This window comes from Mastomys coucha, unplaced genomic scaffold, assembly GCF_008632895.1.
Source record: "Mastomys coucha isolate ucsf_1 unplaced genomic scaffold, UCSF_Mcou_1 pScaffold1, whole genome shotgun sequence".
Taxonomy (NCBI): domain Eukaryota; kingdom Metazoa; phylum Chordata; class Mammalia; order Rodentia; family Muridae; genus Mastomys; species Mastomys coucha.
The window spans coordinates 55,815,188-55,842,565 of NW_022196891.1; the positions used below are offsets into that span (position 1 = coordinate 55,815,188).

At 40.1% G+C, this 27,378-nt stretch overlaps 1 protein-coding gene across 3 annotated transcripts in view; it reads left to right on the forward strand.

Annotated features, from left to right (window-relative positions):
* The window catches only part of Astn1 (astrotactin 1), a 316,570-nt gene that overhangs the window by 224,666 nt on the left and 64,526 nt on the right, over positions 1-27,378 (forward strand). For all 3 annotated transcript variants that reach the window (XM_031386411.1, XM_031386430.1, XM_031386421.1), the window contains exons 12-16: positions 4,564-4,730; positions 7,717-7,911; positions 9,269-9,396; positions 15,560-15,664; positions 18,508-18,696. In XM_031386411.1, coding sequence (XP_031242271.1) covers positions 4,564-4,730; positions 7,717-7,911; positions 9,269-9,396; positions 15,560-15,664; positions 18,508-18,696 — 784 coding nt within the window. The remainder of the gene's footprint in view (positions 1-4,563; positions 4,731-7,716; positions 7,912-9,268; positions 9,397-15,559; positions 15,665-18,507; positions 18,697-27,378) is intronic.

Below are 27,378 nucleotides of genomic sequence, written 5' to 3' on the forward strand. Positions count from 1 at the left end.
GAAAGGTTTTGAATGGGGAAAAGTCATTTTAATCTCATTAGCAAATTATGCCTTAGACCCGTAATGAGTCAAGAAGCCATGAACATCTCATGAAAGATGATTAACCTTGTGCATTTTAGGGGTCACTGAAATATGAGGTCATTCATTAGATCTTCCTGGTGGGGGAGGGCTATGACACTTATAAATGGAGTTTTCTTCCTAAACTTGTAGTTTATAAAAGTCCCTGGAACTGCTAAATGTATCCTATGAAAAGCAGGGTTAATATATGAACTTGGGGCTCCCTCCTGAGCAAATGGTTCTCCTTCAAGGACCGAGTGGAAGGATTATCCACAGCCAGGAGAAGAGAACCGCCAAGCCTTGCAAACAGAAACTGCAACTACTATAGACAAATGCTCCCTTAGATGGGGCTGTACCTGCCTCTGGAAGCGGGACCACAGTTGACTGTAGCCTGTTTGTAGTCAGATCAAGATTGTGAGAAAACCTGAAATTTGAATGTCTTAACAAGAAGGCAGACACACAGGAGAAACCAAATTTATTTCATGGTTGCTTGAATGATTAGCTCCCTGGGGAATGGGTGTTGTAGATACCAAGAGCTATGAAAAAAATAAAATAAAAATCTCCGTTTTTCATTTCAACATTTTTTTTCCTGGAAATATTTCTAAAATGCTCTGAACTGCCACCCAAGTTAGTTACAGTACAATAAAGATAATTGCATCTTTCTCAGTGACTGAGGATCTTGCTTTGCCTTCAAGGTCATCACTGGGGACAGCTTGCAGTATTTCATCCTAAAATAGTTGCACTAATAACATGGTGTGTGTGTGTGTGTGTGTGTGTGTGTATGTGTATGTGTGTGTGGTGTGTATGTAAGGAGGAACATAGAAAAAATATCAGGCTAAAAACCTATAAGTCTGTGATTGAGGCAAGAATATACTTCAGAAATAGTTTAAAATAGTCAAAATCAAATCTCCAGGGCAGTTTTACATTGTTGATACATTGCCTTGATTTCTTCAGAGGAAGCCTGATTTTATCACAGGTGGGCAGCCGAATGTCAGAAACACACACAAGCATTGGAGACAGACAGATCTAGGCTCAAAGTGTGGTTCTATCATTTTCTACCAATGGTGACCTTAAACAAGTTTCTTTGTTTTTCTAAGCCACCTATAAAATTGAGAAGATAAAGTACATCTGTGTTGTTGGGACTACAGAAAATATAATATGCCATGGACCGGGGTTTCTTGCGGGGGTCCCTTATTCCGCGGGACGATGGGTTCTGGCCAGGTGGGCACGGGATTCGGCTTTGACAAACAGACTACACATGAGTGGTGTAAAATCTGAGTGTATTTTTCAAATATGGAGTCAGGTTTAAATAGTCGATACAGAAAGGTTTGAAAAAGTCAGATGGTACAATGGTCAAGATACATCAAAACAAAGTGCAGGTATGTCGCTCTTCGCTCTTCATTAGAAACACAATGAGTCAGGCAGCAAAGTAAATACATGTTAATTTAGCAGGAACTAAACAAGGATTACAATCTGAAAGAAGGCTAGCCCTGACCAAGATCACCTGGCTTCTAAAAGCCAGGTGCAGAATAGTTCCTCTTTAATTCATTGCTATGGTTACGGATTTAGGTAGGCCTGAGTAATCTCCTCAACTATGTTGCCTTTCTGGGCTAGCAGAGGTTAGCCTTGGGGAGTCCCGACCTAACACTATAAGTTAATGTCTTAGTATGAGGGAAACTCTACATTATTCTCTAGTATGCAAAATACTGCTAACTATTGTGAACTATCTATTGTTCTAAGGAATGTAGATGATTTCCGTTGCCAGCTCTAGCAAGGGAGATACTTTGAAAGAGAATGCAAGCTATGGATAGCTTGGCAACAAATTAGGATAATTGGAAACATTGTGTCAGCCAGAAGACCATGTCCAATCTTAACCATTTACAAATCAGTTCTTGGGGTACCTTTATGCCTAATATGAGGCCGTGTTGATGATTGGAAAGACTAATTCTGGAACACGTCTGAGTTAGGGGATATACCAGCGACTAGTCTGAAATCCAGGAGGCACAGAACTCCCTTTGGATTCTTATTGCCTCTTATCCTTTATCAGGATTTTATCCCCGATATTATGGATGTGACTGGAGTAGACGGGTGTGCGTAGCAATAATACATAAAAATAGTCTACAAAAAGAATTGCCTAATTCGTAATAGCTGTGGTTTTTATTATTAGCTTTACTTATAAGAAAAAAAAGTATCCAACTTGGACAAGGCAGTGAAGGTTGTCTCCAAATCTTCTAAAAGACTCTGAACATCAGGTGGTCCCATTTGCAACAGTCGTGGTCATCTAAGCATCAGGGCCAGGCAAGACATGAATATGCCAGGACATGAAATTCTAGAACATTGTTTCATTCAATGATGTCTTTGTCAAAACTTTAGCATGCTGGAGCACTCTGAAAAGAAGCAAGGTGGCTGAGAAGCTGGGAAGTCCTGGACGGAGAGTGATAGAGCTAGCTGGTCTGAGAATTGAAATCACATGAAGCAGTATTAGCAGGACAACTAGCTTTATTCTGCTTCATGGCTTGTAACAAGCTTTACAAAAGGGTGGCAGAGTAGGGGGAGCAATTCCTGGCCACCAGTACAAGGCATTTAATACCAATAACACTTTGTTTCTATAGCCAAATCAAGACTGGGCAGCCACATGGTACCTAAGCCAGCCCCCTCTGGTGACACATCTGGCTTAACAGCTGGGTAGCTGAGGAGCTTGATGGGTGCATGTAGGAGGGTGGGTGATAACAAATCGTGGGGTGCAACCCTTCGCTTCTGCAATTGCTTGTTTGCCATCAGAACCATTATAGGAAACATCTGGGTGTTCACAGCGGGGGACAGCCCTTGGAATTGGCTTTAAATGCTGCCACCTTCCAGCATTCCATCTGCCTTCTTGGGAAAGGGGGATGGACCAAGCTGGGGGCCTGGCATGTCCTAGGGTTGGGACATTTGTTTGGGAAATTGCAGAATTAGTGTCAGTAAACAGTGCATATCCTGCTGTGATCTTAGACAGGGGAAGGAGGAGGGAACAGAGGTGACTTTTCAGAAACACATCTGCAGAAGCTAAGGCAAGGTCCTTTAGAGGGGGGGTGGGGAGGGAGAGAGAGGGGGAGAGGGAGAGGGAGAGAGAGAGAAAACATGCCAAGCAGTGGGGAGTGAAGGGAGACACAGGGCTCACACTGGCCCAAGTTTCAGTTGTTTTGTTTGGGTTATGGAGGAGTGTGCTTGCAAGAGACAGGAAGATAGATAGACAGAAAGACAGGCAGATACATTAATTAGATGGGTAGGCGGGTGGATAGACGAATGGATGGATAGATAGGTAGATTGAAAGATGATAGATAGATAATAGATAAATAGGTAGATGATAAACAGACATATTGTAGTCGTTAAAATCCTGAGTTTTGGAATCAAATCTGGACACCCTCTCAGTTCTACCCCATTCTACCTGCTCAAGCCAGACCTTCATATTTACCTTCTGCCCAATCTGTGAGAATCAGTGTTAATATTAATTGGACAACGCCAGGCAGTGGTGGTACACGCTTTTAATCCCAGCACTTGGGAGGCAGAGGCAGGTGGATTTCTGAGTTTGAGGCCAGCCTGGTCTACAAAGTGAGTTCCAGGACAGCCAGGGCTACACAGAGAAACCCTGTCTTGGAAAAAAAAATAATTAATGGACAACATCTTTACACAGCTTAAGGATCCAGGTTGAAAAAAAATAAAATAAAAAATAGAATCTTGGAAAGTCTAGAGCAATATCAGGGTTTATCCCATGTCTTAGAATGAGGATAACACAGGACAGCTATGAGAGAAAATGGCTCAGGCTCAGTTCTGATGATAAAGCCGCTCAACCAGGATGCCACAGCCAATCTGCCAAGGATTCAAGTGTGGACTGGCATGGAGCAGCTATGATTTTAGGAGTCAAAAACTGTGCCTCAGTTTCCTCTTATGGCTCACCTCATGGGATGTTCCAGGGGTTACATTAGACAATGAAGTAGGCTGTGTGGCTTCCAAGGGATGTCTTTGAGACACCAAGGTGATGAGGATTTTCCCAATGTGAGAGCCATCACACTCTTCTCCAAGGCTTCGGAAAAAGGCAGCCCTGGCTTACTCCATTCTCCAACATCACCAACTGGTACCAAATTTGATAAAGTGCTCTCTTAATGTGGAGTTCAAACAGCACCTCTGCTTTCCCCAGTCCACAGGAATCCCTGCTTAATGCATTTTAATTCTGGCCCACCACTTCCTCTCTGCTGCCAGCCTGAGGTCCAGTTGGGAAGCAGCACTCTTCACTTGCTCTGTCTTGCCACAGTGCTCCATGCCAACCTGCTTCAGAGCCAGTGGCTTAATGCAAATATGAGTGAATTGTGCCCAGGGAGAAGCAAAAAGATTAAAAAAAAAAAATGACAAAGGGATGGAAATTCATGGATTACTTGCCGGGTATAATAGTTTCACATTGAGTGTGTCAGTGACTGCACTCGGGTCTCCTGCTTACCCTTTTGTGTGGATTCTTTCTGGTTCTGCTAGTGCCCTTCGGGACTCAGCCCTATGAAGGACAGCTCAGGCTGCTATGACCGCCATATTGGAGTGGACTGCTCAGATGGTTTCAACGGCGGCTGCGAGCAGCTGTGTCTCCAGCAGATGGCGCCGTTCCCGGATGACCCCACTTTGTACAACATCCTTATGTTCTGCGGGTGAGTTGGAGCAGCCATGAGGTTGCTGGGTTGAGAGTTTTTCTAGGCTGAAAACCAAGTAGGCCCATGTGAATGGACTGGTCAGGCCCTAGTCTCTAAAGGGAGGGCCTGTAGCATAGAATGAGCACTTTGATAGTCTAGAGGTACCTTAGGTGAAGTCTAGTCCAATGGCTACAGAAACACAGCCCCGGCTGACCTTAAAGGAGAAATTAACCACATGGTTTACATAAATCATTGCCCAATTAAGCCAAGATGTAGGAGCTATGTTAATAATACGTTTTGTGGCAGAAACTGTTCTTTCGGTCCAAAACTTGAAAGATTACGTGAATCTACTAGACTATCCAAGGGGAGGAGTGGTTTTAGAAGAATGGAAACTTCAGATGCTGCTTCTCAAAGCCCATGCATTTTACATATCCCCACCTCCTTCTGCAAAGTCATTAATCCCTCAGGATATAATACTCTTCCTGTGATCAGCTCTCCCCCCCCATTCCCGAGAGGGAATGGCCTGGGCGATAACACTCCATTTCACAGGCGAGAAGACTATGCCTGGTGAAGTGAACTATCTCCTTCAAGACTGCCAAGTCAGTTATCCAGGAGGACCAGGAACAGAATTCAGGCCCTTTCTGACTTTTTAAAAGCTCTGCAGTTTCCTCAAAATTTAAACTTGTATTACGGAGTGAAATTATAGTTGAAGTCATTTTCATGCTATATTTATCAAGTAAATAAAGATTTAGCCAATTCTGCTCTGTCCATAGATTGCTTGTCTATTCTTTCCTCCCTTCCCCCACTCCCTATTACTGTGCCCCACTCCCCCACCCTATCCTGTTGGTGCAAATCCTTGGGTGCTTGCTGCATGCTGTACAGCACACTGAGCACTAGGCTGCGGAGGAAAGTAGTATTTAGGTTTTCGTCCTCAAGCATCTCACCATCTAATAAGCTTGCAATGAAAATCAATGTTTATAGTCATAAAACTATGTTAGGCGCTTGCTAAAAGCCGGGGCCTGCTGACTAACCCATGAGAAGGCTTCCAGTGCACTTGTAATGTTGTTTTATTGTATTTTATCTCATTTCTTTGCAGCTGAGCAATTTGTGTATGTAGTTTCTTGTAAAATCCCATTCCATAAATAGAAGCTTGCTCTAAATTTTAATGTTCTCTGTAATGTTACCATTAAGATTGACCCACTTCAATTAGTGGAAGCAGATTCAGCCGAAGCTGCATCTCTTTTTATTTACTGTATATACATTTCACCACCTGCTTGTGCAGAGAGCCTACATGTGTGTTAGACACAAAGGTAACTACAGGATGCCCAGCATGTCCTCCCTTCTCAAGGAGTTTACTGTGTAATACTTGGATAGAAGAATGAGAAATGGGGCCATGTGGAAGGAACAGACAGTTGTCAAGATGTTTAAGATGGACTGAAATGGAATCAGGCAGCTTTACTCCCCATCACCAAGACTCTGGTTTCTTGGACTAGAGGAAGGAGCCATTTCTAGGTCTCATCCAAGACCTACTCTGACTTGTGGAATCAGTCCTTTGTGGGTCTCGAATCATATCTGTCCCCTGGACAAAAGCTATAACTTCTCATTGGACTTTCTGGTTTCAGTCAGAAGTAAGCATGTGTTGCCCAAGGCCCATATATTACCTGGCTACCAGATAAGTCCTGAAGGTTCTTATATAGAAAGAAATTCATATGCACTTACAATTAAAGAACTCCATTCACACCTGTTAATATAACTGTATAAATGGGAAATGGGATGAGTTAGCAGAGAAGGCTGCTTGCCTATGGTCCTCATTTGCACCTCTGCTAATAAAAATAGCAACATTTAGCCAGCACTAGCTGTACATTCAGCATGGTATAAGTTCTATATATTGAATACATAAATTAATTTCCTCAATATCCAGTACATCAGCTACATCCCACACCTTTCTAGCAGTTTTGGAAATGAAGTCTCACAGGAGTTCAATCAACTGGCCCAGAGTTACCCAGATAAGGACAGTATTAATGTTACCGTATTGTATGTTACTTCTTAAAAGTATGATCCTTTTTTTCTCTACAAAGGACTGGATTTTTTTAAATTTATCATAATTACTCCAGATAGTGAGAAATGATGTATGCTCAGCATCATACTTGTCTTACAATTTTAAATTTGTTCTATTTCAAAGGAGCGACATATTTTTTTAAACAATGACAGCCTTATTAAAGAATTAAGTCTTACTTGAGTTAACAAATGTATCTTACTTGTAACATAACTACAAATAAAGTCCAATTAATGACTTACAAGTCACTGACCCGTGATTAGCAAATGATATTACATTCCAATTAGAGCAATGCAACATGGAAAGCACCCACCCAGAAAGCAGTTGTTGGTTTATGAAGCACACAGTAGCCCTGGCATCTATTTACTTCAGAATGTCAATGCTGAGTGGAAGGGGGCTTGTATGAGTTGCTGATTTGTTTCTATGCATTCAAACAGAACACAGCTAGGAGATCATAAATCTTCCTCATTTCTTAGTTGACTTACCATAGGACCAGTTTACAGAGTTATTAATTTCTTAAACACAGTGTCACTCTTTTGATGCCTAATTACCCTACAAGCAAATGCCAAATCCACAGAATGTGCTTGAGAAAACTGCAGGCATACCTTATACTTAAGTATGTCAATTCATTTATAAGCTGATCTCCTTTAATTCTTAAATTTGATTTGGAAATCCGAAGGCTAGGACAGACAGATGCTCCTGAGTTCTAAAAGACCTATCTTCTAGGAAGAAAGTAAAAAAGATTGATGTGACCATGATGGAAAGAACCTCAATTTATAGATTTAAAGAAACTGAGTTTGAAAGGACCAAGATCCAACCTGATTATCCCTAGTTTGATGTCATCCAGTATCTTTCCTAAGGCATTGCTTCCCAATTTGCTGAATTGCTTTTTTGTCCTCATGAATAAATGATGAATACTTTCTTACCTTGAGTTCTCAATCCTATTAGGTGTATCGAAGACTACAAGCTTGGTGTGGATGGACGCTCTTGCCAACTTGTCACAGAGACCTGCCCAGAGGGAGGTGACTGTGGGGAAAGCAGAGAAGTTCCCATGAACCAGACTCTCTTTGGGGAAATGTTCTTTGGCTACAACAACCAGTCCAAGGAAGTAGCCACTGGACAGGTGCTAAAAGGAACATTCAGGTGAACTTCGTGTGCATCAAGCTGTTTTTCAGGGGTGTTGGTGTGTCTTCCTTCCAAAGAGTCTTATTCTAGGCATAAAGTTGTATATCTTGAATCCTGGTGAATGTAATATACATACAGATGCAGATAGTGTTCTTGCTCACAATCCTGTTCACATCTACACTCTTCATTCAAGAATCCAAGGAACATGCTCCTTCTGGGTGTATGGACAAACCTTAAAATGAAATCTTACCTTCAAGATTTCATGTTGAAGCCTCACCAAAATGTTCAAGTTCCATTTTACCTCCAAATCTTAAGACCTGACTTAAGCAAGTCTAGAACAGCAGTCCTCAGAGTATGCTCAAAGGATTCTTGGACATTGCTGGACTTCTTCAGGGAGCAGTTAGGCCCAACCTATTAGAGAACTAAATTTCCTTCATATATGTCAACTAAAACATCATGTTGTAATATGTTGAATTCAGTTGTAAGAATCCAGTTGTTGTCTATTAAGTAAAACATTTAAAATATAAAATAATGTCATTTCCCTCTTTCCCATAAAACAGGTTAATATTGAATGGACTTACTAGCACTTTTATATGAATTAATTTTTAAAATTTCTCTTTTAATTTCTAACATGGTAAATATTGGCATTTATGATCATGGCTAAGTATTTGGGACATTTAATTATTTTGAAAATTATAAAGCACTCCTGAGGACAAAATATTTGAACCATTTATTTAGAAAAACTATTACAGATTCTTTATTTGACCATTTGACTCCTGTTCTTGTTCTTTTGGGGACTGTTCAAATTTTCTTAGAACCCATGGGAATATGTTGTCTATGAGATGATGATGATAATGATGATGTCAATATTCTAACATGAAATACAACTTGTAGCAATTTAAATCTTGGCAATTTTCAAGATAGTTCCTGTATCTGTTATAAACAGGAGATTTTACAAGTATTTTTTTTTTCTCTTTCATCAATGGCATTGATTTGCCAGGGCAAGAAGTGTGGTATCCGAATTGATCTTGTGATGGCCTGAGTCTTCTTTGTAGTCTACAGATGTAACTGAGAATCTTGATATCTTGTAAAGAGGGAGTCAGAGGGAAAAACACTGGTGGAGGGAAACATTCTCTACTCTGCTAATAGAGGTTTTCAGCTAATTTGCCACTCATCTCTATGCCCCATTTACCCCTCCCCTTACCTCCCTAATTCATATGACTAAGTAAGTCATATCATGAGTACCAAGTGAGTGTCGAGGTGAAGCATGACTTTTAGTAAATAAAGACTTCTTACAACTGTGTGTTGAAATACAGACTGTACACTAAGGGGAGTACCATGGACACTCAGAAGCCAAGGTCTGCTCTGTTTCTAGACAAAACAACTTTGCTCGTGGTTTAGACCAGCAACTGCCGGATGGTCTTGTGGTTGCCTCTGTCCCCCTGGAGAACCAGTGCCTGGAGGAAATCTCAGAGCCCACTCCTGACCCTGACTTCTTGACTGGTAAGAGTGACTTCACTTTTCCCAGACAGCTGCCTATAGTTTCTTAAAATCATACCACTACCTTGACGATGTTCATATTTGTTTCTAAGCCAGTTGCTTTATTGAAACATGATAAATGATTGGTTATAAAATCAAACATTATTAGGATTAATTGTCAATATTCTCATATAATTGCTACAAAATGGCTGTGACAATATCTTTTCTTGCTAAATTTTATAGGAATTCATTAGAAAAAAATGTCATAATGGAGGCATATGCATTCAAAGGTTTTGTCTGTTAGAGGTATGTAGGTCATGGAGACAGAGAGAAGATGGATTGCATCTATTCACCTAAATGTGCATTAATAGTGCAGTTGAGTTCCCTGAAAAGAACTTATGGAGCAATGAGATAAGACAGAGACTTGCAGAGTTTTGTTATCCAGTGACCCTGTGTTTGAATCTGACTGTGTTACATGAAGGCCTCTTGATCCCTCATTGAGTGAAGGAGACAGTAAAGCCTGCCTCTCTGTTCTTCAATTCCAGTTTCTTTTCTCAGCCTATAAGGGACAGAGATGTAGCTTGATTAGCAGAGGCAGGGCCCAAAGGGTATAATGTTCCTTTCCATGTTGTAGCTTCTAGATAGATCCTCTTTGAGCTAAGAAGGGACGTCAGGTCTCCCATGAGCTCTAGGAAATCAGTGACTTGAGATTTGGAATTACTTGCCAACAATATCCATGCATTCAAGTTTGTTTCTTATGCTTCCTTCTTCATTATCCCCCTGCCTTATTTATTCTGTCTTTCTTATTCTCTACTTTCTATTTCTTTTCTTCCATTTTCTAAAGAATAGTTGAGCCTTCGGCAGACACCAGGGATTAGAGGTGGCTCACCTGAGGCAATGAAGCATAGTAATTATTAGCATGTGCTCTGGGGGCTGACAGCTGAGATCTGCTCCTTACAGGTCTAAGTTCAGGGCAAGCTACTTAACTCTTCTGTGCTTTGGTTTCTTTTACCCTTAAAAATGTAGATTAGAGCACTAGCTTCCTCATAGAATTGAAATGATGGACTAACACTAACCAAATGGTTCCTAACACACTGTGACATCTGTGTTTATTAACTGAATAAGTGCCAATGAAAACTACTGCTCAGCATGTATAAACAACCTGTGCCTATATACTATAGTGTGTCCTAGCATAAAATGGTAAACTTACTTAAAACACTATGAGATACTTTGGGGATTTTTGCTTCCTTCCTTCCTTCCTTCCTTCCTTCCTTCCTTCCTTCCTTCCTTCCTTCCTTCCTTCCCCCCTCTCTCTTTCTTCCTTTCTTCCTTCTTCCCTTCCTTCCTTTTTTATTCTTCTTTCTTTCTTCTTCTTTATTTGTACTCCATTGTAGATGACAACCTTGTATATCAACAATGTCATTTCTCAATGTCAAAAAGTTGGCCATGCCTCTTACATATCTTCCCTATAGTTGGAAAGGAAGCAACATAAAATAGTAATAAGTAAATATGTTCTGGACCTTCAAGGAATATCTTCAAAATAAACTGTCAGTTGCCCATGACTACACACATGCACATACACATACATACACACACAAACACACACACACACACACACAGAGAGAGAGAGAGAGAGAGAGAGAGAGAGAGCCCTTATGATACTAACATGTAGCCTCAGGAGTGCTAAAAGGTGTAGGTCTCTAGCATCACTTTCCATTTATTTACTGAGAAGTTCTCTCTCTCTCTCTCTCTCTCTCTCTCTCTCTCTCTCTCTCTCTCTGTGTGTGTGTGTGTGTGTGTGTGTGTGTGTGTGTGTATAAAAGAGGTTTGGGGGCTGACATCTACAAACAGGCAAGTTACATGCTAGCAATAAACTACTTGTTTAAAGACTCACCAGAAGGCACACACACCCCTCCCCATAAGTTTATGATTAATTTTGGAAGAGAAGATTGTTCTGCAATCACCAAGCTAGGAGGATATCCAGGGCAGCTTAGGATGCTACCAGCAGCTTTTTAGAAGGAGTGAGGGGAATAGAGCTGAGAAACATCAGAAGCACATGTATTTGAATCCACACCTTTGAGATAAGGAAAAGCTTCAAATTGCATTCTTAGCATAACAGAATTATATTTACTGCTGTATTCTTGGACCTCTCTTCACATGGCTTAAGAGTTTTTTAAAAAGAAACAAGTTGAGACCCCTCTAATCTGCATGGTTCCAAGAAAAAGAGAGTAGAAAACACAGGGGAATGCAAAGTTCATGACCTGGCTGCTTTTCTATCTAGCTTTTAACCTATTTTCCTTAAGCAGAACTAGTTAGACCAAGGGGATGCCTTTATGTGAGAAAAGCAAAGAGTGAGCTCTTTCCCTTGTGTTTTTAAAGCCCAGAACAACTAGAAGGGTTGATTAAAGAGATGGCTGACCCAATACCTTCCATAGCCTCCCTCTAGTTCTGCCAATGGTTTAGTGATAGCTTTTCATGCGGTGATACACTGAATCTTTCTGTCACACTCTGTGTTGTTATGGGTCATAATCTTCACAAACCTACAAGCTTGGAGGGTTTTAAAGCTAAAGTGATCTTCAGAGTCTTCTGTCTCAGCATTTCTAAGCATGTTTTTTTTACTGTTTTTTTTTTTCATGAAAAAAATCAATGTTCTTCTCATAAACCAGTTCTGACTCCAAATATCTTCAGGAATCTGCATGCAGTATCCTTCCCTCAATAATTTACATCACCTTAGTATAGTAAGCCTGCAGGCAAGAAATCCCTTTCACTTTATTTAACCCAGCAATTCCCAACCCTGTTTAATTAGAGAATCCTTTGCACACAGACCATCTGGCACAATTATTAAATAACACTGGAAATACTAATTTATAAATCTTTGTGGGCATCTTCAGAATAACAGCTAAACACTCTACGCTTCCCAGGCCTTTCCATTGTTATAGGTTGCATGGAAGTAAAGAAAGGCCAATCAAATGGTACCAAAGAGGGAACTGCAATTTATTCTGGGCTGGCAATAGCAAGGAACACAGCAACTATTGGGAATGTTTTTGGCACAGCCTCAAAAGTTGGAGGAAAGTGGAAAACCTTCATGATGAGAAAGGGGAAGCTCGAAAGTATGATTGGCAGCTGTTGACATGGGGAAACTGTAGGTACACTAACAGGAACCTCTGCCATGGCCTCGGGGAATGTATTAGATAGTCAGTCATTAATAAGATCCTGGATGTATAAATGAAAGTGTTATAGGAATAATCATTGAGCCTCTGGGGTCAGATGCTAGGGAAGGTCTGGCTTTCCACACAACTGGCTTGTGGGTTTTAGGTTTGCTTCCTGGATGAGTCAGTAGAGACTGGTGTAGTTTTCTAAGCGGTTGCTATAGATTTGGGGTAGAGTTCTGCTTCTGCATTGTTGTCTTCTGTCCATTTGTTTACTCGTTCCCTTTCCCTCCTCTCTCTTCCTCTGTCTTTCTCTCTGGTTCCTTCTTTTCCTCTTTCTCTTCCCCCTTTCTCTCTCCCTTCTCTTTTCAGATTATATCCTGTATGTTCAGTAACTATTTCCTCAAGCATAGGTGAAAATATATAAAATAAAAACAATACCCATTCTCAAGAAAATGTAAAGATTTTATTTGAAGAAAAAAATCCATTTAGTGTAAATGCATTCCAAAAAATGATAATAAAATAAACCTGAAGCATGTCAAGGACTCTGAGAAGGAAAGACATGACTTGGCTAGAAAATATGTATGTTATTCTTCCTTTTTAACTACAGGAAGAATTATCTGTGAGTTGGCATAGACAGACATCTTTCAAGCATTAATAGTTCCCTGATGACAGTGGAGTCTGATCATAGCCACAGGAATTGTGCTTAGCAGTTTAGAAACCACGTCTGCTTGGCTCATCCTCGGTGGGTGGGTGGGGGGTGCCATCATCCTTGTCTCCAGACATCCATGCCTCATACTTATTCTAAAATACTCTCTGTTGAAGTCTATAAAGTCACAGCCATGTATGAGTTAAGAAATGTCAAGTTTACATATGTTGGGGTGGAGAGACAGGTGGAGTGGGGGGAGAAAGGTGGCAGCGTCACATGGACATGCTTGCACATGTTACTTTCTTCTCTCCCAAATTGTTTTATGCTCATAATTTTATTTCACTCTGGCTACCTACCTGTCTAGTAAATGAGACAAATACCTACTTTTCAGATATAAAAACAGAACACTTTCAAGAACACTTGCCCAACATCATATGTACAGCTACTTGAAATCACAGAACTGCAAAGAAAACTAGAATTCATTACAGCCAGACCTGTGACTTTGCAGATTAAACATCCATGAACCAAAATGTCCCACATCCAGGTAGCCAGACAGAAGCTACTTGGGTTGTCAGAAAGAAATGTGACAAACATCAAAGTAACTGTCATTCTGAAATGTCAAGCTGTAGCAACAGTACTAGCCTTGGGGCCTAGGCTACCTTCTTTCTTGTCTACTTTTTTTCCTACCAGGACACAATTCAGCTAAAGGGCTCTACCCTCCATTGTTGAAGATCTTGGTGTATTAGACTTGGTGTGTTTTATACATAGACATTATCAGACAGCAACAGAATGGCTATTCTGATATGGACACTGTATTAAATGGCTCTGTACTGCACACATGTTTTCTGTAGTAATAAATTGTACCTTTAAGGTAATGAAGTCTTACACTTGTTAAGTTCGAATTCCATTAGTGTGCTTTTGAAGTCAATGTGAAGGTGAAAAGCCAATGTGTGTTGTCATTTGAATGTCATCAAAAAGCTTCATGCCTTGAAATATGAACATTCAAATGAGTACACCAAAACCTTCTCGTCATTGCATGAAACTTCTTTTTGATTACCTGAGAGAAAATTTAAGCAGTTGCTTCCCTAAGCAACTTTTCTTGACCTTTCTTCCTTTTACCAATAATTATTCCCATCAGAATCACACAGAAATGGAAAGTTGGTAATTACTCACCTAATTTGATCAGAGTTGACAAGTGGCTAATTAATCCTGCCCACTCTCCATTCAGTTTAGGTATTACCTTAGTTGATTTAGTTTGAAGAAGCATAAGCCAAAAGGACTGAAGAATTGACTGCACATGTCTGTTTCACTGCCATATTTGTGCACACACAGTCTATGTATCATGTACACTTGAAGTATTCATTTGTATATGTGTATATGTATACACACACTGAAGTAGACATGTGGCTTATATATAACAGATGTCAGGCACAGAAATGAAGCTAAAATTGTTTGTTTCAATTTTTTGTAAGTAAAATTAGGATAACATTATTTTACTTCCTTTGACCCAATCATTTTGTTTCTGTAGGATATTATATTTTTAGTAGTCACTTATATTCAAATTGGAGAGCTCTTTCTCTCAGCTCTTAAGGAAGAACATACCATTGATAACATACAAAGACCCTAAAGAGGCATATCTTGAGAGGGCATGGGCAACAGACTTAGCTTCTTAGAACCTGGATTTTCTCATAGGTAATGGTCACCTTAAATACATAGCCTATTGCCTAGCACATAGATGGTGCTCAATATTTGGCTGCCACTATCCTTTGATGACTTAGTTACCCTGACACTGTCCTTTCTGGGTAAAGAGGAAATAAGCATAATCAGCCTCAGAATAATTAAAGTGTAAATACCAAATATAAATCAGTTAAATGAGACAGAAAAATCAATGTTACAGATACATGAACTGAGTCGATTATTGTACTTTTTTCAAAGAGAATATGAATCTGGCATTACAATAAGCCTGGAATTGAATATAAATTTATTGTTTAGATGTTACACTAGAATGAATAAAGAGCCTGGGCCTAGGTTCAGGCACATCTGTGATCCCCCCCACACGCTTTAATCTAGTGTCCTGGGTACTTTATATAAACTCCTTCTCAGGGTCTCAGGGTCTTCATTTGGCAGGTATAGATAATAATACCTATAGAAGAAAGATCAAATGGCTTAGCATATGCAAAATGCTTAGCAACATGCCCAGCAGAGATCAAGAGTTCAATAGAGGATGGTTGTTACAACTGACTACTCCCCTAGAAAGTCTCTTCATCAAAGAGCCCTTCATAATTTTCTCACCATTACATCCTTAACTTAATTGAACTGGGTCATGCTTTTCAACTTGGGGCTTGTGAGTCAGCCTCACACACTGACCTTCTGTCTCCTCTGTCCCCAGGGATGGTGAACTTCAGTGAAGTGTCTGGATACCCGGCGCTGCAGCACTGGAAGGTTCGGTCTGTGATGTACCACATCAAACTCAACCAAGCAGCCATCTCTCAGGGTGAGCACTGCGGCAAGCCTTACCCCAGGCTTTGGAATTTCTTTCCAAAGGAATCATTTAGCTTAGAAGTATCCCAGCACACAGCTGAATCCATGAGACATGCAACCAATGATCTCAGATTGCCTCTTCAGGGCAAATGGATAGAGTGCAATTATTTTCTAACACAGATTAAGTTGCAAGGTGTATCTTATACTATAGAATTGACAGTGCTGGAACCAATGAAATTATCATTTTTCCTGGGGTTATCCAGTGTGAGGAGAGTATTTTTTTTCTAAAGTGGGCTTTTCATAAACTGTCAGAATAAACATATGAAAGAAAGATTAAAAGATTTCATGTGATGCCCCTCTTCCCAGAAAAACAAGTGGCTGGAAGGAAGTGAAAAGAAAGAAATAGGAAATGAGACATTTCCTAAAACAGCAAATATGATAGAGAGATTACTATAGAAAGTAACAGAGAAATCTGTCTATAACTATATGTAGTAGTATGTGTTACATCTATTACATAGAATACAATGACATATAAGCATGCAGCTATACTGTATCTAATAAGGAATGATGATGTCTCAGCTTATTAAGGGTCTTGGAGTCAGCAGAAGGAAGGTGGGATCTCAGAGTAAACAGAAGGAAGATAATTGACCATTAAGAATTACGATAAAAGCTGAGTGGTATGGTGCACACCTTTAATCTTAGCACTTGGGATTCAGAGACCAATGGATCTCCGATTTCTGGGACAGCCTGGTCTACCAAGTGAAATCCTGGACAGCCAGGGCTACTCAGAGAAACTCTGTCTCAAAAAGAAAAAAAAAAAGAAATCAAACAAACAATCAAAAAGAATTATGATGGAAAATGAGCCATCTACTCAAAAAGAATGTTTAGAAAGGAAAGATGGATAGAGCCAGCCAGGTAAAGTGTGAGAGTTGGGGTGTTCGCTACAGACCATCTTCTCCCATGAGGCTATTAAAGAAACACAGAAACTACAAACATAACTGTGAAGAGTGAGGAGACATACAGAGTTCTGCTGTCGCTCATCCTTTCCTGATTCTTTTACATTTGGTTTTTTTTTTTGTAAAATAAAATATAAGCATATGTAAAATATAGGTGATCTTTCCTACCTATATCCTCCTATTGTTTTTTCTTTAGAAAATGTCAAATCTTTTGCAAAATATTTTTAGTTCCTGTATTCCTTAGTTTTTTTCACTGATATGACAGAAAACACATGATACAATTACCTTCAGGAAGGGTTTATTTGGGGTCACTGCCATGTTCAAGAAAGCATGGAGGCAGGTTCTGATGTCACCTATTGTACTGGCTGGTTTTGTGTGTCAACTTGACACAGGCTGAAGTTATCACAGAAAAGGGAGCTTCAGCTGGGGAAGTGCCTCCATGAGATCCAGCTGTGGGGCATTTTCTCAATTAGTGATCAAGGGGGTAAGGTCCCTTGTGGGTGGTGCCATCCCTGGGCTGGAAGTCTTGGGTTCTATAAGAGAGCAAGCTAAGCAAGCCAGGGGAAGCAAGCCAGTAAGGAACATCCCTCCATGGCCTCTGCATCAGCTCCTGCTTCCTGACCTGCTTGAGTTCCAGTCCTGACTTCCTCTGGTGATCAACAGCCATGTGGAAGTAAGCTCAATAAACCCTTTCCTCCCCAACTTGCTTCTTGGTCATGATGTTTGTGCAGGAATAGAAACCCTGGCTAAGACACCTAGTCACACCAGATCTGCTCTTAGGAAGCAGAGAGAGGGGAAGACAGGTGTTCAGCTTGCTTTCCTTTGTATTCTGTCCAGAACCCCAGGCCATGCAGAGCTATGGTACCACCCAGAGCTAGGGTGGGTCTTCCCACCTTGTCTCAGTTATTCTTTTACTGTGATAAAACACAATGACCAAAATCAACTTCAGGAGGAAAGGATTTATTTAATCTTCCACCTTCTCATGGCTGGTACATCACTGAAGGAATCTGAAGCAGGAACTCCAAGCAGGAACTGATTCAGAAGCTGAAGGAATACCGCTTACTTGTGTGTTCCTTGATGGCTTTCTCAGATTTTTTTTTATACAACTGAAGCTCACCTGCCAAGGCTTGACATCATCCACAGTGGGCTAGGCCATTACACATCAGTCATTAATTTAAAAAAAAATGTTCAACAGACTTGCTTATAAGTCAATCTTATGGAGACATTTCTTCAGTACTCCCCCTTCTTCTTCAATATAACTAGGTCTATGTTAAGTTAACAAACACCAACCAGGACACACCTCAACTAACCTAATCTAGAAACTCCTTCACATACATGCTCAGAAATTCATTACCTAGATGATTCCAGATCCTGTCAAGTTGACAATCAGTATTAGTCATCACAGTCTCTATCCAAGGACTATTTTTTTTTTTATTTCATGACCCCGTGTTTCACCCACACCCACGTTCGCACAACAAATATATCACAAAACAATGCTTCATGATGTGATGTGAAATGCTCCCTGCTACTATGTATGCTTCTATTTTAGACTAAGCTATTCTCTTTCTATTTTTAAAATGCTATTAATTGAACTGACTAAATTGGCTGAAATATCATGAACTGCAGTTTTAGGGGATACAAAAAACACTTACTTAATGGTTGCAGGAGTCAGGATTTGCACTCCTCTGCTTAACTTGCATAAAATTAAACAATACACCCAACGTACTTGAAAAGATACCTACTTGGGAAGAGGAATATTTATTTCAGTTAAACAGAAATGCATGATAATCCTATGTAGTTCTCAAACACTACTTTAGGTCACAGGGCACACTTGGGTCCAAGTTGCCTAGGGATCCATGTACCTAACGGGTGAGTGCCCATCCTTATTTTTCTCCCATAGCCTTCAGCAATGCTCTTCACTCCTTGGATGGGGCTACATCTCGTGCAGACTTTGTGGCTTTATTGGATCACTTTGGTAACCATTATATCCAGGAAGCTGTCTACGGCTTTGAGGAATCCTGTTCTATATGGTACCCAAACAAACAAGTCCAGCGGAGACTCTGGCTGGAATATGAAGACATCAGTAAAGGTGAGTGGCCTGCCCAGTGGCAAAGTTTACACCCGTGCCAATCCTATCTGCCCACCTACAATCTGTATGACCAAACATAAAGGCTCCATAGGAAAAGGATTAATTTAGATGGCCCTCAATTCTGTGGGCTTATATGCAAAACTTCTAAAGTCATTGCTTATCTGCAAAATTTCTAAGGTCAGTTTGCTAAAAATCAGACTTCAAAATGAGGATCTTGCAGCCCCTTAGGACGAACAACAATATGAGACTAACTAGTACCTTCAGAGCTCCCAGGGACTCAACCACCAACCAGGGACTATACATGGTGGGACTGATTGTTCTGGCAGCATGTGTATAGTAGAGGACTGCAAAGTCAATCATCAATGGGAGAAGAGGCCCTTGGCCCTGTGAAGATTCTGTGCCCCAGGTTAGGGGAATGCCAGGGTCAATAAGTGGGAGAGGTTGGGGTGGCGAGCATGGGGAGGGGGGAGGCAACAGGGGTTCATTCTTGTTGTTTTTGTTTTTTTTTTTTGTTTTTTGGAGGGGAAACTGGGAAAGGAGAAATCATATGACATGTAAATAAAGAAAATATCTAATAAACAATATATTTTAAAAAAAGAAAATATCTAATAAAAAAAGGAAAAAAATGAGGATCTTAGATGATGCAGATGGAATTATAACCATGTGTTCACTATGCTAGTTACAACAGAGAGTCCACTAACAGTTGACAGCCACCACCCATCCTGCTGCTTCGGAGAAGGAGAGAAGACGGAGAGTGTTCCAGTCCATTTACCCACAGCAACCCCAGCATACTGCCTCTTAACCTCTCACAGGAATGGCATACTAGGCCCCTTCTTGTTCATTCTTGCACTATATTTAGATTTATTTTCCATCGTCCCTATTGATTTGTGTTTTGAAGAAATGTCTTAGTGTTGGATGACAGGTTTAAAAATAAACCCCGTCTCTGCTATCTGAACAGCAAGTGAGTGACCAGTAAATGTGACCCTGAAAACTTTCAAACCTTCTGAAATCACTTTGTTGTACAGTAGTGATACTGTCCTACAGATTTATAATCGTATCGAGACTGATTTAGCACTGCCATTCTTGGACTTCCTCCTAAGCTGAACTACAGGATATTCTGATGAGAGCTAGTTATGGACGTGTGAGCTGCTAACAGGGAAGTCTTGAATGGACAGAACAAAATTCAAGAAATAGGTTATCTTAACAGTCATGGGTCAAGACTTCCTTTGAGACTAGAGACTCTCCTGCATCAGCAATACTACCAAAGGGCAATTAGGGCTGTGGCTTAAATATGCTGGCTTCTGCCAGCTCCATACAATCCCGATTGCCTTCCTCAACAGGATGCAGAAATGTTATAGCTTCTCTTCTGACTAGCATCTTTTCCTCAGGACCTAAAGATTAATCCCTGGGCTATTATAGTTGTAAAAATATTCTCCTGAGCCAGAGACCTCTGACGTCATGAAACATAACCTCAGGTTTCTCAAACTTTGGAATCTGAACAATGTTCTGAAACCAGTTTGCCATAACTGTGTACTATAAGGGACTGTAGATAAGATCAGTTCTAGCTGCTAAAGCTCACTGAAGTCTCCATTCCAGAGTCCAGGGAGGACTGAATCACAAGGCTGAACCCTTGTCTATTCCTGCTTGACAGGTGCTCAGTGATTGCCAAGGCCTGGGATTTCTGGGAGAGAAACACCTGACCTTTCCCCAAGCTCCTGACTCTACTTGTTGCTTCTCTCCAAGGACCGTACTGTCCTTAAAGAGAAATACTGAACCCAGAAGGGAAATCTGTCCTAGCCTTGGCATTGTGACTTGCTTTCCTTTGATGGGAAGTCTTGCTTGCCACGGAGGATCCAGCTTTGCCACAATCCAACTGTTGACTTTACTTCTCAGAAATAGGATTTATCTAACTTCTCGCTTGTCATTTCCCTTTGAAAGATATTCTGTCATTTTAGTTTGCCTTAGCTACGTTTGACTTGTAAGAAGTCACAAGTGACCACTACCCATGTTCACCCTGACACCGCTGTTCTTGAGACTTCTCTGTAAACTATAGGATTCATCTGTTTTGTTGTTTGTCCTGGTTCTCAGTTTTAAATTTTGGCACTGATTTCTCTTAACTCTAAAACACAACCATTTGTTGCTACTCCTGTTGCTGTTATTGTTTCTTGCCATTATCGCCAGTGCTGATAATGGAGATAGTAACTGGTATAAAAGCCCTTCTGATGTGGACTTTTAGGTGGGCATCATTAGGGTCATGCAGCATTAGCTGCGTATGACTGATGAAAACTCAGAGGTGCATGGTTAGGCCAGATCTTTAGAGGGTGGCTTTCCATTCAGTAGGCTTTATTTTACTTCTCATGATACCACTGTGTGGTTTGGCGTTTAGGATTAACTACCTCTACATGAATCTTTTGGAAACCTATGAAAAAATATACTCCCATTTCTTATATCTAAGCTTAGACTTGATTTCTTTTTCTCTTTCTCTTTCTCTTTCTCTTCCTTTCTCTGTCTCTGTCTCTTTCTCTTCTTCTTTCTCTTTCTCTTTCTCTACACATCCCCCTTCATTTTTCCTTTCTCACAAAAATAACACAATTAGAAATAGAAATTCCCTGTCATCTGTGTCCCTGTACATCAATCTCTAGAGTTACTCATGTCTCCTTTCACCATCCTTTACCCTTGAATCCAGAAAATAGGAATTTCTTCCACCTCAGAGTGACCTCTCTGCCTGCTCTGGGCTCCCAGTTGTTCTGTTTCACCTTACCCCATGATCATTAATTGTGTCCTTGTTAAGTCTTTACCCTCTTTTTGGCCACTGAATTCTCTCTTTCGAACGTTAAGTCTTTGCAAACTCATCTCACAAACATGAGCCTTTTTACAACTGTTTACTTTAAACACATTCTCAATACATTTCTTAAGAGTTTCTATGCCATTTTTCTGCTGCCTTTCATTGACTTCATTCCTCTCTTCTGATTGCTTTCTAACAGCACTAGAGGAGAAAATCAAGGACTTTTTAATCAGAGTGTCACTAGCATTTATTCTATGACTCTCCATCTATCTTATCTATAGACTTTCTATCATCATGTCACTCCTTAAAAATCCTCTCATCACACGATGTTGCCATTGCTGTTCTGTTCGTGTCCTCTTCCTATGTTCCTAACCTTTATTTTCAAACCGTTGCCCTTGCTCCTTTAAGAAAATAATTTACATCTATTATAAGGATGCAATGCTTTCATTTTTTTTGCAAGATTTATTTTACTGTCTCTCATGTGTGTGTGTGTGTGTGTGTGTGTGTGTGTGTGTGTGTGTGTGTGTGTGTTTGAGAACAGGTGTGCTAGTGTGCTAATGCCCACAGAGACAAAGGAGTTACTGCTGGTTGTGAGCCACCCAATTTCCACGCTAGGAAGAAAGTGCAACAAATGTTCTGAACCCATGAGCCATGTCTCCAGTCCCTTCATCTTTACTGTTCCTTCCTTCTTCACTGACGTTAGGTGATTTCCATCTGAGTCTTCCTCAGCTACCACCCCAAAATCTTTCCTTTCCTAGAAGAATTCCTTTCCTCCTTTTCCTCATTGCTACTGAGTGTTTAAGATTTCTGCATTTATCTTCTCCAAGAACTCCAGTGACCAATTAGATTCTGAAACCATGTGTGGCATAAGATTTAAAGAAGTATCTTTGTTGTTCTTATTCTTTGCATTAAACCATTATGAAGTTCTGATTTCTTAGCCACCTAGATATTTTCTCAACATGTCACCTATTTTGTTTTTCCTCAATATTGAGGTTACAATATCAATTGCAATAGCAGTGATTCCGATTAGAGGGAGTAGAGAAGAAGGGGAGGAAACTAGAAGCTCATATATGATGTGCTGTAATAGATAGCAGGAGTTAAGTTCAGATATGCACTGCACATTTGGGTGAATATAGTTAACTACAATGTTGTCATATTCTAAATAGCTAGAAGTGAATATTTGAGTATATTCATCATGAATAAGTGATCAAAATTTAAGGTGATGGATATGCTAATCACCTCACTTTGATTATTACATCAAATATACATCATGCATATACATAATATGCATCAGTCAACATATCACGCTGTACTCGTAAATCTGTATAGTTATTATATCAATAAGAACAGCGTTTAAATGGGTTCCTCTTGTAACTCCTTTGCTTCTGTTTCCTGCCTTTTCACTGCATTCTAAAATTCACCATCTGTTACCTTTTAAAAATGCAATTTAATGGCATCCCTCCTCAGCTTGAAGCCACACACTTACTCGTCCCTGCTGTCTCCACATGAGAAGTACAGCTTTGCTCCCTGTATTGGTTTCCTGTGGCTGCTATAACAAATTACAGAAGCTTGAAATCTGAGAATAAAGTCACACTCTGCTAGTTCTGGAGGCCAGAAGTCCAGATCCAGGACCTGAAGCTTGAAAGGATGACTTCAGAAAAAGAGGATAAGGGCTTCTCGAAATGCTGGGTCTCCGTCATTTGGCACTGAAGTTCTTTGGACTTCAGAACCTTGAGGCTTGTAGCTATCCATCTACCCAACCTTGTCTACCATCCTGGATTCCCTCCTACTCTGCGAGAACCAACTAGAGGGACGCCATTTTCACAAGGCCCTCCCAAGCACAGGCACAGTTCTTTGCTTTATAGATTCTTTGTAGCATTCTTACATTCGCCTGTGCTGTCATTTCCTTGTAGGGCTATCTCCCAAAACAATGACCTTGGCAGCACTAACTATATGTCTATCTTGAATTTTAAGTGTATTGGTTTAAAATACCTAAATGAAGAACACATCTTTCCCTCACTCTTTTCTAGTAATCTATTTACCAGAGGCAAGAACACAATCATTCCTACCAGTTTATTGTCTACACATCTGAAGTTTCTATTCTGTATTTATAAGTGAAAGAACAAACTGTAGAAGAGATCAGATAGGATCTAGTCTTATATGTATGTGTGCAATGTATGTAGCCAAACACATATATACATAAATAACATATAAAGTGCTTTAACTCTTTTCTCTCTGTATATCTATAGAATGTATATCTACATATATGTACATACAGAAAGGGGTATATGTATATATAAATTCACACATATACACATGTAAGTAATATATAGAGAAAATGCATATGTAATATAAAAATCACTATATCTATATAAGAAGGCAAACTGTCTGGCTGTTTGCTCCAAAATTGATTAGTGATAAGTATAATAGAGTTTTATCTTTTATGGTGATAACTTCCATATTTCTTTTCCCACAACAAATATGTGCTTCTTCTGTAATAAATTCTTATAAAGATTAAAATGTATTTTATGAAAAGTTTGCTATCTTCAGTGAAAACTGATCAAATTAACCTACAAAACCAAAACACACAATGTTTCCACACATTGCTCAGCATTGGCATGGTTGTAACCTCAGCATTGGCATGGTTGTAACCTCACCATTGGCATGGTTGTAACCTCAGCATTGGCATGATTGTAACCTCACCACTGGCATGGTTGTAACCTCACCATTGGCATGGTTGTAACCTCAGCCTTTGGGAAGGGGATACAGGAGGATTAGAGGTTCAAGCCTTCCTCTGCCACATAGCAAGTTGAAAGCCAGCCTGGATTATGTGAGACTCTGAATGAAAAACACAAAACAACACTTCTCCCCCCAATAAAAAGAAAGAAAGAAAGAAAGAAGAAAGAAAGAGAGAGAGAAAGAAAGAGAGAGAGAGAGAAAGAAAGAAAGAGAGAGAGAGAGAAAGAAAGAAAGAAAGAAAGAAAGAAAGAAAGAAAGAAAGAAAGAAAGAAAGAAAAAGGGGGAGGGCAAAAAATCCTCTGAACTTTGGCTAGAAGTCTGGAAAGATATGCAAAACATTAGATCACATTAGTTTCTTAAGTCTTCACCCCCAAGGGAGTGACAGGCATACAATTAGCTCCCACAGATTGGTCAAAGAATGAGCCTTTTACCTTCCCTTACTTCGGAAGAAACAGAAAAAAAATTATAAATATATATATATATATATATATATATATATATATATACATACATGCATACATATATATCAGAAAAGTGATGAAGAACCAGTGGTTCTTCCTTAAATAAGCCTTGCACAGACTTGGCCTTAATCCCCTCTTACACACTAAGCTCAGCTGCTTTCTTTTATTTTTATAATGCCTTGCTTGGGAGCCTGTTCCTCTGGCCTTTCCATTTCCCAAGTCACTGGCATTGTTACTTGAGATCCGACCTTTAGCCATTTTACCTTCCTGACCTTTGCTTTTGCTGCATATCAGCTGGGGCCTCTAGGCTGATGAAATGAAATAAGCAAGGTTTCCTCTGTGCTCCGACTGCTCGTCCACCGTGCACACTGTTATCTCTTCAGTTGTCTCCTTCCCATGAGGGGAGCTGAGTGTGATGTCTCCCTTTTCCTCTGAGACTTGGCTGAGAGTTTGTCACATTTCTACTTCTACGACATCAGCGGTCACTTTAGAGGCAAAGAAGTTTGATCCATCTAGGTGACTTTGTATCCCCTGCACTCAGGATCATGTTTTCCATGTTTCTCTGTTTTGCTTGTGTGTTAGAGAAATGCACACAGCCCCTTTCCTAGGATGGAGAGACCTCTGCTGCAACTGTCTCAGAACAGCTGCTACTTCAGCAGTTAGCCTTCAGGTGCCAGGCCGAGTGCTGGTCAGCTGAGAATGAGTCTCATAAATTTTAGACTGGTGTGGTGTTCAGGCTAATGTCCCAGACTGCAATGCATGCCTTGAAAATGTGACCAAGCTAAAGACACAAACTTACAGAAATCCGATGAAAAGTAATCATTAAATTTCCTGTAATGTTTTGTTTTATGACCCTTGGGTTGCAAAGCAGCTCCAAAGGCCCTTTCTGTGTATATTTGCAACAGCAAAGTTAGCACTCAAGGAGCAAAGCAATTATGGCATATGGCTATTTTCTCTAAATGATTCATTTAGTCATTCAGCAAACGTTTGCTAAGGGTCTGCTTAATGTAAAGCCATACAGTAAGATGAGAATAGACCAGGAGGATTATGCTGCTCTGTGGCCTCTACAGGCTTGAAGGAGGAGCTGCCAGAGCTAAGTATGGCTATGCCATAGGCAGAGCCTCTAAAAGAGTCTCTAAGCCTTCTAAACATATGTAAGCATCTAGTTTGAGGCTTCTGGTCCCTAGGTTCTGATGCAATCAGTCCAGAGTAAACTGGATTTGTAAGTTGAGGGAGGATATTATTAAGAATAATATTCCTCAATAGTGACTGTGTTGAATACTTGTTCTAAGCAACATAATCTGTTATGTACACAGTGTAGCTTTCGCATTTAATTTTCTAGCAGACAGATCACTTAAGTCCTACCCTTCCCAGTCTATAGAAATTCTCTGCAGAGCTTCAGTAATTTACATCACAGGACTAATAGGTAGAAAGCCAGGATTAGAAAGAATACCTACAGGGCTAAGAAGATAGTTGAGTTGGTAAAGCACTTTCAAACAAGCATAGGACTGGAGTTCAATCTCTAGAATCCACATTAAAAATATAAAAAATAAAAAAGAGCTGGGCATGATAGTGCAATGGTGAATGGATGAGCAACAGAAACCCCAAACTTACTGGCAGAGTAGCCCAACCTACCTGGTTTGTGCCAAGCCAGTAGAAACTCCATCTCAGCAGACAAGGAAAATGGCTCTTGAGGGATGGCATCCAAAGTTAAGTCCTGGCCCCCAAACACACATATGTATACGTATGTGTGCATGCACTTGTGTGTGTACATGTGCACAAACACATACATACACATATACACAATTCTTTACTCACTGGACAAATACTGAAAATGGCTTCATTCATGTTACCTAACAAGTTCACAATACAAAAGGGTTCAAGGTGAGATTAAAAAAAAAAATCACTAAAGTCAGGGATCCCACCAAGGCTAGATATCCAGTCCTGCTAGGTGCATGGCGAATGTACTGCCATTTTCTCCAATTTCATGGATTTACAGAAATTGCAGTATTATTTTGCATCAGGATATCTGGTTCCGGCAGTTCCCCAATCCCAGTAATGAGTCTCAAAATGTAGAATGTATTGTATAGGATCTTGTTAAAATGAAGCTTGACTCAGTAAGCCTAGGTGAAGAGCCTCAGATGCTGCAATACCAACAAGCTCCAGATAATACCAAAGCTGTTCACTCTGGGAACAGTGTGTATACTTTCTCAAAGATCAACAGGCAGAATGTTCTCTCATCATCTTATGCAACAAACAACTGGTACCCTCCAGGGTTCTCTCCTCCTGTCCTTTCTACTAGGGACTGGTACAGGCTAGAGGACTAACCTTGGATGGAAACTTTGTTCCGAGTAAGCCATTGATTATTGAGCTTGTGTACAGAAGCAGCTGGTATTCAATATGGGACTGTCATAAGTACTCAGACACAAAAGGGAATCAGAAATATGCAACAATCAGGAGTAAAGGTGTTTAGCTTTGTATTCTAGGCAATACTGTCTTCACTTGACTATCTCAAGAAAACTAGCTTGTTTGAAACAGTATTTAAGAAAGATGGTCATTTTTTTTCTTCACTCTCAGAATCACAAATTGTCAAAGAGTATCATATTTTAGCATAGATACTATTTGGTTGATAGTACCATATTTTTCATGCAGTCTTGTGGTTGATTTGTAACTGTATTAGTTCCTGATATCATGCTG